Raw genomic sequence first — 12,506 nt, 5'->3', positions numbered from 1 at the left:
GCCGGTGCCCCTCGCTCCCGACCCGCAGCCCCCGCTAGCCCAGCCCTGGGCTCCCCCCGCAGCCCTGCCGGTGCCCCTCGCTCCCGACCCGCAGCCCCCGCTAGCCCAGCCCTGGGCTCCCCCCGCAGCCCTGCCGGTGCCCCTCGCTCCCGACCCGCAGCCCCCGCTAGCCCAGCCCTGGGCTCCCCCCGCAGCCCTGCCGGTGCCCCTCGCTCCCGACCCGCAGCCCCCGCTAGCCCAGCCCTGGGCTCCCCCCGCAGCCCTGCCGGTGCCCCTCGCTCCCGACCCGCAGCCCCCGCTAGCCCAGCCCTGGGCTCCCCCCGCAGCCCTGCCGGTGCCCCTCGCTCCCGACCCGCAGCCCCCGCTAGCCCAGCCCTGGGCTCCCCCCGCAGCCCTGCCGGTGCCCCTCGCTCCCGACCCGCAGCCCCCGCTAGCCCAGCCCTGGGCTCCCCCCGCAGCCCTGCCGGTGCCCCTCGCTCCCGACCCGCAGCCCCCGCTAGCCCAGCCCTGGGCTCCCCCCGCAGCCCTGCCGGTGCCCCTCGCTCCCGACCCGCAGCCCCCGCTAGCCCAGCCCTGGGCTCCCCCCGCAGCCCTGCCGGTGCCCCTCGCTCCCGACCCGCAGCCCCCGCTAGCCCAGCCCTGGGCTCCCCCCGCAGCCCTGCCGGTGCCCCTCGCTCCCGACCCGCAGCCCCCGCTAGCCCAGCCCTGGGCTCCCCCCGCAGCCCTGCCGGTGCCCCTCGCTCCCGACCCGCAGCCCCCGCTAGCCCAGCCCTGGGCTCCCCCCGCAGCCCTGCCGGTGCCCCTCGCTCCCGACCCGCAGCCCCCGCTAGCCCAGCCCTGGGCTCCCCCCGCAGCCCTGCCGGTGCCCCTCGCTCCCGACCCGCAGCCCCCGCTAGCCCAGCCCTGGGCTCCCCCCGCAGCCCTGCCGGTGCCCCTCGCTCCCGACCCGCAGCCCCCGCTAGCCCAGCCCTGGGCTCCCCCCGCAGCCCTGCCGGTGCCCCTCGCTCCCGACCCGCAGCCCCCGCTAGCCCAGCCCTGGGCTCCCCCACACTGCTCTGCCGGTGCCCCTCGCTCCCGACCCGCAGCCCCCGCTAGCCCAGCCCTGGGCTCCCCCACACTGCTCTGCCGGTGCCCCTCGCTCCCGACCCGCAGCCCCTGCTAGCCCGGCCCTGCCCCCCCCCCGAGCTCTGCCGGTGCCCCTCGCTCCCGACCCGCAGCCCCCGCTAGCCCAGCCCTGGGCTCCCCCCAGCTCTGCCGGTGCCCCTCGCTCCCGACCCGCAGCCCCTGCTAGCCTGGCCCAGGGCTCCCCCTCCCCCAGCTCTGCTAATGCCTGCCGCGATTTACGGGTTGCACACTGGCTCGGCAAGCCTGGGCAAGCTATGCCCAGAGCCATCCCTGTGCCCCTGAAATTCTGACCAGAGCGAGCCCCTGCCCCCCCACGGTGCCCGAGGTGAAGGGTGTGAAGTGAAGTGAAGTAAGTGAAAGCGGGGATTGAACTGGATGCTGCGGGCCGAATCAGACGAGGCCGGGGGCCTCTGGGGGCAGGGTACGTCCTGCCACTTCACCCGCCTCCTGGCAGCATGCGCGGGGCCAGGGACCTGCAGGGGCGCCCCTGGCTGCTGCTACAGCAATGAGCGGGGCACAGGCGGCCGGCGGGGCTCTGCTTTACCCCAGTGCGTCCCATCGCTGTCAATGGGAGTTAGGCACTCAGCCGCTCTAACCTTTGTAAACATGCCCTGGGGTGACGGCAGCTCTGGAGAGAGGCTGGGGGCTGGCTATGGGCGCAGGATTCAAGGGGCTACGCCCGCCACGGCTGGCTCAGTGGGGAGTGAAGGGGGGACTTGAAACCAGGGGGCAAACAGGGAGCTGGCGTGCGCGCCCCTCCCCCCCTCCTTCCGCGGGATGGGCCCCCCCAGCCCCCTAAACACAAGCAGGGTTCAAAGCCAGGGTGGGGTTGGGCTGTTCCCACCACACCCCCACCCCCATCCCAGTGCCTTTGCCCTCCCTTGGCAGCCCCTTGTGGCATGGTGGTGGTGCCTGCTTGGGGCTGGCCCTGCCTGGGATCCTCGGCTGGGGTCTGGGCACCTCCCGCCCTTTAGTACAGCTGTCCCCACACCCCGCCGCTCGCCCCAGCCAGGCCAGGGACTGAGACACAGAGAGGCGAAGTGACTGGCCCAAGGGCACCGAGGGAGGCTGGGGTGCAGCAGGGCATAGCACTGGTGTTGCCCCAGTCCAAAGCCAGAGCCCTAACCACTGCACCGCCCAGCCTCGCGCTGGGAAGGGTTAAAACCAGGCATTCCTCCCGCTGCGGGGCCTGCTCTCCATCAGCCCCTGGGGTCTGGCTCAGCGGTTGCAGGAGTCCCTGCCCTGGGAATGGCCGGGGAGGAGCTGATGCTGCAGAATCCCGGCTGCTGGCTGGTGACAAGGGTGCAGGGCTTTCCCCCTGGGCAGCACCACCCAGCCAAGGACCCCAACAGATTGGCACCTCCCAGCCCCGTGCGGTGTGGGGCTGGGCTCTGGGGGCGCCGCAGGCCTCATGGGGGTCATGCCGCTCTGGGAGACCCATGTTAGAGGGCTTATTCCTTCACCCACTTACTTCCCTGGTCCTTCTCGCATGAACAGAGAGCAACAATACCCGAAGTCCAAAGGTGCAAACAATTCGATGTTTATTGGGGTGAACTTCCAGCAAGCATGATTCCAGTTTCCTTCCTTAGTATCCTCCTTCCCAGCTCTGACACCACAGAGCCTTACGCCTGTGTCCCTGTTCCCATTCCTACCCTTAGCTAAACATGATTCCAACTTCCTTACTCCCATTCCCTGTTCCCATTTCCCCCTTTAGCAAAACATGATTCCAATTTTCTTACCCCCATTCCCTGTTCCCATCTCACACACCCACATGCCCACCCCCACCCACACCCAGTCACTTCCTCATTGACTACAGATTATATAGTAAAACTTGAGTTCTGCTTAGCTATACCTTAACTAATCATTTTCCTGAAATTTAACTAACCAATCCTAACATATTGTAACATGATTATGTAACCAATTATATCCCACCACCTCAATTAGTTTACACCCAGCAAAATTAATTATACAGCAGACAGGAACAATCACAGAACCAGACAGAGATTATACAGACAAACAATGGCAAAGTGGGAACTATAATGACAAAACAATACAGAAGTGAGGATTTCACATCCCAGCTATTGATAAGTGAGTTCTTGCCAGACAGGATGCTATCAAACTAAGTTTCCTTTTACATTTTCTAGGCACTTCCCTTTCTCTGGAGGCGATAGGCACTATCAGGACAGGATTGTATCCTAACAGCCCAATAGCACCTTCTTTCAATGTGACTAGTTTGGAATGTGAGGAGGTGACCGGTCGCTTCCCAGCTTATGGCTGCCTCTGCTGCTTAGCCAAAGGCCTGAGCCTAAGCACAGGGCCCCAGACTGTCACAGTAAGAGAAGGCCCTTACACTGGCAGACAGTGGTTTTGATTCTTTCTTTTATACCTCTATCACTAGCCAAGTGATAAGAATACACCTCAATTCTTAGAGTCTAGGCCTTTGCAGACAGGCCTGAAGATCTGTCTCCGAACAGCCCGTAGCTCCGGCTAGCCGCCCACGTCCAGTCTCACGTGCCCTCCCCTGGGTACGTACCCAGGTGGCTAGCCTGAGCGGCTGCAGCCACATGCCTATTTTTAGCCCGCTAGCTCGAATCAGAGCTAGCGCCTCTCGGTCGACTGCCCTGGGAACCAGCCGCCCAGCTGTCCTCTTAGTGCCGAGGACACGAACCCCCAGACAGAGCTGTGTGCTCCGGCCAAGCGGGCGTTCACCCCTCGCTCATCTCCTGCCATGGCTGCTGCTGCAATCGAGACACCTCGTGCTGCCTGGAAACGGTGAGGGTGTCGGAGAGGTGCCGAGGACTCTGGGCTGCGAGGAGGAAGAGCAATGAGCATGTGCACCCAGGGCTGCCAAGTGTCTGGCCTATACGGGCCACCAAAGAGGAGGTCGATCCGGATACGGTCCGTCTCCGAAAGGACATCGCAGAACTAGTGGGTTCAGAGGAGGGCAACGGGGACAAACAAGGGCCAGGAAAAAACTCTCCCATGAAGAGATCAAAGAAGCTGGGCTCGTTCACTCTTGTCCATCTCCTTTCTAAGGTGACGTGCTCCACAGGAATAAAAGCACGAATGGGCTACAGAAGGAAGATCTCGTGCTTCTGTTCCCCTTGTCTCAGGATCCACCATCAAGGGGACAGCCAACGAAAGGGAAAGTGGGACATTGTAAACCTATGTCAAAGTCAGATTCAGGACTCACATAATTTGTCAGACCACTCTGTTTATTAGCAAAGCGCTTTGCTAATGCACCCAGATGTGAGCCCCTCTCTGAGGCTCAAGATAACTTATTTATACAGCTAAGCCAAAGCCAATTTAACATAAGAGACAAAAGAAAAAGAAAAGAAAGCAGAAACTGACAAATATACATACATATCTTATTTGCATACTAACATGAAGTGAGCTGTAACTCAGGAAAGCTTATGCTCAAATAAATTGGTTAGTCTCTAAGGTGCCACAAGTACTCCTTTTCTTTTTGCATACTAACGTTTACCAATCTCCTAGCTCAGTAGGAGCTCTAAGTTAATTAGTTTGAGGACCCATTGTCTCATACTCCTTAATGTTTCTCTTCCTGACAACTATATTTCAACAAACCCTTCAAGTAGCATTTCTTTAATGAATTATACTTTCAATATAATTCATTCTACTTTCACACCTAGCAAAGAAATTACCTTTTCCACACAACACACAGCCAGTCTGTGGAACTCACTGCTACTGGATGTTGTGGGGGGGTCAAGGAATTGGCAAGATCCAAGGATTGGATATTTCTGTGGATGACGGGAATGAGACATGAACCTGTCGAAGAAGAGTGGGTGAAAATTCAAATGAACCTTCACAGAGGTTTCCTTGCCGGGGTCGCCTGGTTCTTTAGGGGTCAGGGATCATCTAGGAACCTCTGAGCAAATGTGGGTGAGGCTGATCCTGGCCGGCTCAGCTCCAGGGGTGAAGCTCAGATCCAGCGGGACCCAGGTGGCTGTGGTGAAGAGGGAGGCCTTGGGAGAACAATAATCTGAAGACAGCACAAGAACCATGTCATGTGTGCGAGACTTTTCCTCCAAGTTCAGTTTATTTCTCAACGAAAAAGGTAAAAAAGTAGCCACTGGCTGGGAGTTAATTAACAAGCCACCCCCGAGCCTTCAGCGAGAGCCAGGAATCTCGTATCGGTAATAAAACACGGAGAAGTGCAGGAAGCTGGCGAGGCGGGATGGGGACCTCTCTGAGACCCTCCGGAAGCCCATGCTCTCATACAGCTGCTGGGCCGAGTCCTGAACCATGGAGGTGGACAGCACGACCGCACTGTGCCCACGTTCCTGGGTGAAGCGGATGACCGTCCTGCAGAGCGCCCTCGCGATGCCCCGGCCCCGGTGCTCCCTCCCCACGGACATGCGCTTCAGTTCCAGGGCGCACCCCCTTTCCGAGGGGTCCTCCGGCAGGATGGCCCCCACCATGCCCACCACCGCCCCCTCAGCCTCTGCCACCCAAAGACAAGAGTTTGCTGGCTCCAGGTAGCTTCTTTGGATGTCCAGGAGGTCGCTGCGAAGAGACTGCTGGACGTAACCGGTCCACAGAGACCGGATGAAAAACCAGCTCCCGGCGAGAGCCAGCAGGACAGCCACGAGGGAGACCAGGAGGGACCCAGAGGCCGCGAGCACCGCCAGGAACAGGGCCAGGAAGAGCAGCTGGGCCTGGGGACGGGTCAGCGTGTGGACGTACGCAGCAGGTGCGTGCTCCATAATCCCCCGGGCGAACATGGCGCGCACCGCCTCGTAGTCACCGTCCTCGTACTGCCGGATGCGGTACGGGGCCATGGGGCCGCACAGCCCAGGCACCCTAGGGCAGACAGAGTTTAAAGCCAGGGGAGCAGGTGGGACCTTGCTGATCCACCGGCCACTTCCCGCAGTGCCCCCCGCTTCCCGCTGCTCCTCCTGACAGATCCCAGCCAGGAGGGGGGAGGTGGCAGCAGCCCAGGGACAAAGCGAGGGGCTCGGACGAGCATGAGGCTCCCTCATGCGCCAGCCAAGTGCACTGGGCTCCCCCCTCGTTCACTGACTCCTGGCAAACACCCACCCACAGCCCTGCCACCTCACCATCCCCCTCCCAGCTGCCTCCGCACCCACCCATCAGCCCCTCCCCGCAGCCCTGCCCTGCGAGAGACAATCTGTCTCTTTGTCCCTGCCTGTGAGAGACAATCGGTCCCAGGGCTCAGGGCAGAGGGGCTGGGGGGCAGGGCAGGGGGCTTCACTAGGCGGACGCTGCCCCTTTAAACGCCAGCCCTAGCTGACGACAGGCTGGCCGTGGAGGTTCCCTGCCCCGCGCTCCAAGCAGCTCCCCAGACTACCAGGCTGCGATCCCGCCTGGAAGGGGACGGCAGGTGTCCGTGGATCAGCTCCCCCAGATCCACACCCAGAGCAGCTCGCGCTGCAGCGGTCCCCTTGCCCAGCGCGGTACCTACCCAGCGGGGTTGCAGCTCTGCGGGGTCACGGCCGGCCCTTTGGGCTCACTCTGCTCAGGAAGACCTGCTGACCTTGCAGGAGTGTTGGGAGCAGATCCCTGGATCCCGAGTCCCCGGAGATTTCACACTCGGGAGCGGAAGAGGCTTCCTGGACTTGGGGAGAAGAGAGCCGCTCTGCATCGGGGACTTTGCCCCACGCTGCTGGGGACAAAGGACAATAACCGTCAGCTGGAACCAAACCCACAGGAAGCTCCTTGACTCCATGGGGCACTTCCCGGACTCCTTATTCCTCCTCTGCTCTTTCACCTTCCCAGGCAAGGAGCAGGGCAGGGGGCCCAGTCCTGGGTTGGGAGGGGAAGTCTGGGAAGCAGGAAGGGTTGGGAGACCGCAGAGGGGGCAGGTGTCAGCGGGACAGAGAGGAACGAAGGGGTGGAATCGTCTGTGCAGGGAAGAGGTTGGAGCCCGGACTCGCTGACCCTGCCTGCCACTATCAGCCTCCCGTCCTCCCTGGGCATGGCCAACAGCCCTCAGGGCGTCCAGCTCTGTGCGCCACGGCAGGCAGGCGGCTTGGGGATTATTTTAAGGCACGAATGGCCATAAACCCCCTGCACAGACACTTCGCCAGGCCCCCACAGTGTGCGTCCGGCAGTTTGATTTGTCTCCCCGCATGCGGCCAGTGATCACAACGGTAAGAGCCAGGCTGAGCTCCACCCTGACACCTGGTGGTGAGGTGTGGCAAGTTGTGGAAAAGAACTTCAGGGGCCGATCTCATTTGCATAGGCACACCCACCCCGCCTAGAATGAGCCCATAGCTGCCCCAAATGCTCACTTTGGCGGCTGTGGGATCCCCAGTGTCTCTGTTATTGGGGCAAGAAGAATAAATTGTTATTACCCTGATTATGGGAATCAAGGACAGTGGAACTGTACTTGGCCTTTGTTATGATGGAGGGTGTCAAGGTTCCTCCCCCACTCTGAACTCTAGGGTACAGATGTGGGGACCTGCATGAAAAACCTCCTAAGCTTATCTTTACCAGCTTAGGTCAAAACTTCCCCAAGGTACAAAATATTCCCCCCCCGTTGTCCTTGGACTGGCCGCTACCACCACCAAACTAATACTGGTTACTGGGGAAGAGCTGTTTGGACGCGTCTTTCCCCCCAAAATACTTCCCAAAACCCTGCACCCCACTTCCTGGACAAGGTTTGGTAAAAAGCCTCACCAATTTGCCTAGGTGACTACAGACCCAGACCCTTGGATCTTAAGAACAATGAACAATCCTCCCAACACTTGCACCCCCCCTTTCCTGGGAAATGTTGGATAAAAAGCCTCACCAATTTGCATAGGTGACCACAGACCCAAACCCTTGGATCTGAGAACAATGAAAAAGCATTCAGTTTTTTTTACAAGAAGACTTTTAATAGAAAATAGAAGTAAATAGAAATAAAGAAATCCCCCCTGTAAAATCAGGATGGTAGATATCTTACAGGGTAATTAGATTAAAAACATAGAGAACCCCTCTAGGCAAAACCTTAAGTTACAAAAAAGATACACAGACAGAAATAGTTATTCTATTCAGCACAATTCTTTTCTCAGCCATTTAAAGAAATCATAATCTAACACATACCTAGCTAGATTACTTACTAAAAGTTCTAAGACTCCATTCCTGGTCTATCCCTGGCAAAGACCCAGCATACAGACAGACACAGACCCTTTGTTTCTCTCCCTCCTCCCAGCTTTTGAAAGTATCTTGTCTCCTCATTGGTCATTTTGGTCAGGTGCCAGCGAGGTTACCTTTAGCTTCTTAACCCTTTACAGGTGAGAGGAGCTTTCCCCTGGCCAGGAGGGATTTCAAAGGGGTTTACCCTTCCCTTTATATTTATGACAGAGGGACTCGCCATCAACTAAGTAGCACTTGCTAGGCAAGGGACATGGGTTCCAAAACTCTGCCGATAAACGTTTGAACTCTGGGGCTGCCCTGACCAGGGACAGAGACTTTTGGGTTGCGGGACTTTGGGTGATTTGGGTTGCTGGACTCAAGAACCAAACGCAAGGGACATGCCCCAATTTGCTTGGGGTGGGATTTTTACTCATGGGTTGTGTTATGAATCCTGTTGGTGGTGTTTCCCCAACGTAATGCCACATTGTTTCTCTCTGTTATTAAAAGGCTTTTTGCTACACTCAGACTCTGTGCTTGCAAGAGGGGAAGTATTGCCTCTTGGAGGCGCCCAGCGGGGGTGGTATATATTTGTCCCAGGTCACTGGGTGGGGGCTCAAGCCGGTTTGGCATTGTGTTCTTGGAATAGATCCCCTAGATACTGAACCCTTGTTGCTGCCAACTCTGACGGGCAGAAGGATTACACAACTAACAATCGGGAAATTCTCCCCAGCCTCGTTGGCGGAGTGCGTGGCATAACCCCAGCCCCCTGAGGAGGCCAGCAGGCAGCTGCAGGCTGGTGGGTTGGCACTAATCCGGGAGCCTGGCACTGCTGATGACGGGGGCATGTTGGTCAGTGCCTCCCTTTACACACTGGGGCTTGCACGCTTTGGTGCGAAGCTCTGTGGATCTAACACTTCCCTGGGGAGACCCCGGATGGCCTGACTCCCAGCCACGGGCTCCAACCACAGGACCCTCCTGCTGCTCGACGGCTGCCCTCGGGGCTGAGCGCCAGGGGAAATGCTCCGAGACCGGCACAGGGGAGGGCCTGACGGGGGCCGGATCCCCTCGGTTAGGCCTGGCCAGGCTCTTTGCACAGCAGGAGAGAGCGCGCAGCCGTCAGTGCTCACCCGGTCACGCCTGTTCTGTGCCCGGCTGGGCAGGACGCCTGGGTTCTCTCCCCTGCTCTCTGAACACCCTGGGCTCCAAAGCTCCGTGCAGCTGCGGCCTGGGCAGCCAGTCCCCTCTCCATGCCCTGCGTGGGGCCTGCGGCTGGCCAGCTCGGCCTTGGGGGCAGTTTCAGTTCCTGCTTTTGCAGCGGAGCAGGAAACGCTCCCTGCTGCAGCCAGGAGCAAAGCCTGCTCCTCTCCCGAGCAGCCACTTAGCACCATGGCACAGGCCAGCCACCGCTCGGCGGCCTGTCAACCCCCGGGCGCAGCGACACCCCGCAGTGCCCCAGCCCCTCCCAGCTGCTTGGCCAGAGGCAGGACTCACCTGTGCACAGACCCCAGCCAGGCGCCTCCCAGCCGGCGTGGAGCCCCCCACTTCCAGCCAAGCGCTCCAGAGCAACCAGGATACACCCGCTAGCTGCACAGAGCCAAGATGGAGCCACGCCCGCCCCGGGAATCCAGCCAGCTGGCAGGGCCCCGGCTGCTTCAAGGGAAAGCAGGCTTTAGAGAGAGCCTGACACAGGCAGCTCTGCCGGGGGGGACAGTGCGGGGCCTTTGCAGCAGGTCAGCTTCCCCCCGACAGCCTCACTCGAGCAATAAGCTGCTCGCCCCCCCCCAACTCCGGAGCCCACCCCTCTAACTGCTTCCGTCCTTGCTGGCGGAGGCTCAGGCTGGTTCCCGGGCGTGGAGGCTGATTATAGCAGCGTCGGGTCGCCTACGCATGGCAGCATAACGAGCTGCTCTGTGGCTGCGAGCCCCCATCTCTGGAAGGGGCTCACACCACGACCCTCCCGCCCCCTGCCAGCGGCCTGGCGAAGCACGTTCCCTAGGGGTCAGGCCTAGGCTATTTCACGCAGCAGCAGACAGCCGCAGCCAGGCAGCGTGGGCTAGTGGCTGGGGTGGTGGGCTAGCATGCAGGAGATCGGGGCTACCCCAGCTCTGCCCTTGACCTGTTGCAGGACGTCGGCTCGGTCCCTTCCCTGCCTGGGCATGTTTCCCCTTTGCCTGGGGCTTCTCGCTGGACTGGGAGCTGCTGGGGGCAGAGACTGTCCCGCTGCGTGTGTGCAGGACAAGGGGGCGTCCAGGCGCTGCAGGGGGTCACACCCACAACTAATAGTGTTGGTTGCAGGTGGAACTGGGGTGGGGGAAGTGAGAAAACTGGAGCCACAGCCCTTCCACCCCCCCATCCCTCTTGCCCAGAGATGGGGGGATGAGCACTCTGCAAAGGCCAATGACACCTGCCCCACGTTATTCGCAGCCCACTTGGGCTAGCTGAAGCCCCCTGTACCGCGCTGTGCAGGAGAGACATCCCTGATGCGTTGGTTACTGCGGAGAAGCTACAGGCCACGCCAGAGCTGTCTGTGGGGCAGGGACACTTTATAGTTGGGGGGCTGGAAGCCAGTAAAACTGTCCCCAAACTTTTAACCTGGCCCCCCCACCCCGCTTAGCCCTGTCTGTTCCCTGCCCTCCCACCCCAAGCAGTGTCTCCGGGAGGGGGGACACAGACGCAGGTAAGGGGGCCGAGACTAGGGGCAGGCATGGGGCTGGGAGTGGAGGCCTGCATAAAACCTGAGGGTCTGCAGGACCCCTTACACCCCTACTTCCCACGCCTATGCTGGCTGCTGCAAGTCCTAACCGGATGGGTGGTCCCTGGCCTGAAAATAAGCCTGACAGTGATACTTTATCTCAGCGGCTCTCAATCTTTCCAGACCACTGTACCCCTCTCAGGAGGCTGATTTGTCTCGCGTACCCCCCAAGTTTCACCTCACTTAAAACTACTTCCTTACAAAACCAGACATAAAAATCCCAAAGTGTCCCTGCCCACTAGTACTGAACACTGGCTGACATTCTCATCTGTACTATGAAATTATAAATCAATCGGAATACGGCTCTTGTACTTACATTTCAGCGAACAGTCTGTAGAGCAGTACAAACAAGTCAGTGTCGCTATGAAAGTTGAGTTTGTCCTGACTTCGCTAGTGCTGTTTATGTGGCCTGCTGTAAAACCAGGCAAATCGCTAGATGAGTTGATGTCCCCCCTGGAAGACCCCTGCGTGCCCCCAGGGGAACATGTACCCCTGGCTGAGAACCACTGCTTTACCTCACCCACAGACACCCACGCACACCCCCACCTCAGGCCAGCGGAGAGGGTTCTGCAGAGGGTAAAGCAGCGAAAGTGAAAGGAGGGCACAGGAAGGTCTCGGTGTTTCCTGGGGAAGGGAGAACACACAGTGTGACTGTCCTCTGAGGCGCTGACATGGCCCACAGCTGCCCCGTCGATCTGCCTGTAATGTACCCGCCCCCTGTGCGGGCTCGGGGAGTGCTGTTACCCTGGCTCAGGCACCGAGAGGCTTGTCCTCACTCACACAGGCAGGCAATGGAACCCAGCTCTTCTGACTCCTAGCCCAGGGCCCTAATCACTGGGCCAGCCTTCCTGTGCCATCAGCCCATAACAGAGCAGGGTGTTCTGGGATGTTAGGTGTTAGTATATAGGCCTGTTTGTTGGCCTGGGACAGAATTTTGGGTTTGACTTTTGATATTCTTATATCTTTACTAATACGTGTGAGCAAAGACACTGATTGTTGCTTCTCATAGAATCACAGAATATCAGGGTTGGAAGGGACCTCAGGAGGTCATCTAGTCCAACCCCCTGCTCAAAGCAGGACCAATCCCCAACTAAATCATCCCAGCCAGGGCTTTGTCAAGCCTGACCTTAAAAACTTCTAAGGATGGAGATTCCACCACCTCCCTAGATAACCCATTTCAGTGCTTCACCACCCTCCTAGTGAAATAGTGTTTCCTAATATCCAACCTAAACCTCCCCACGGCAACTTGAGACCATTACTCCTTGTTCTGTCATCTGCTACCACTGAGAACAGCCGAGCTCCATCCTCTTTGGAACCCCCTTGCAGGTAGTTGAAGGCTGCTATCAAATCCCCCCTCACTCTTCTCTTCCGCAGATTAAACAATCCCAGTTCCCTCAGCCTCTCCTCATAAGTCATGTGCCCCGGCCCCCTAATCATTTTTGTTGCCCTCCGTGGGACTCTCTACAATTTGTCCACATCCCTTCTGTACTGGGGGGGCCCAAAACTGGACACAATACTCCAGATGTGGCCT

At 59.0% G+C, this 12,506-nt stretch overlaps 1 protein-coding gene across 6 annotated transcripts; it reads right to left on the bottom strand.

Annotated features, from left to right (window-relative positions):
• Positions 1–2,945: 2,945 nt before the first annotated feature.
• LOC144264361 (N-acetyltransferase 8B-like) lies at positions 2,946–11,606 on the bottom strand. Of its 6 annotated transcripts, none has more exons than XM_077816088.1 (3): positions 11,292–11,606; positions 6,569–6,769; positions 2,946–5,946 (listed from the first exon to the last, which is right to left on the bottom strand). In XM_077816088.1, the coding sequence occupies exon 3, from the start codon at positions 5,922–5,924 to the stop codon at positions 5,253–5,255; it is 672 nt and encodes a 223-aa protein (XP_077672214.1). In that variant the 5' UTR covers positions 5,925–5,946; positions 6,569–6,769; positions 11,292–11,606; the 3' UTR covers positions 2,946–5,252. The 6 variants fall into 6 exon arrangements, with proteins under 6 accessions (XP_077672214.1, XP_077672218.1, XP_077672215.1 ...); XM_077816092.1 differs by having other exon boundaries at positions 6,641–6,769; XM_077816089.1 differs by having other exon boundaries at positions 6,569–6,766.
• Positions 11,607–12,506: the final 900 nt, after the last annotated feature.

The sequence above is a fragment of the Eretmochelys imbricata genome, chromosome 4, assembly GCF_965152235.1.
Source record: "Eretmochelys imbricata isolate rEreImb1 chromosome 4, rEreImb1.hap1, whole genome shotgun sequence".
Taxonomy (NCBI): Eukaryota; Metazoa; Chordata; order Testudines; family Cheloniidae; genus Eretmochelys; species Eretmochelys imbricata.
This window is presented reverse-complemented; position numbering and strand designations above follow the sequence as displayed.

Bases quoted from the DNA above. Each gene is read 5' to 3' on its own strand.
- LOC144264361 (XM_077816088.1), bottom strand. From the start codon at position 5,924: ATGGCCCCGTACCGCATCCGGCAGTACGAGGACGGTGACTACGAGGCG.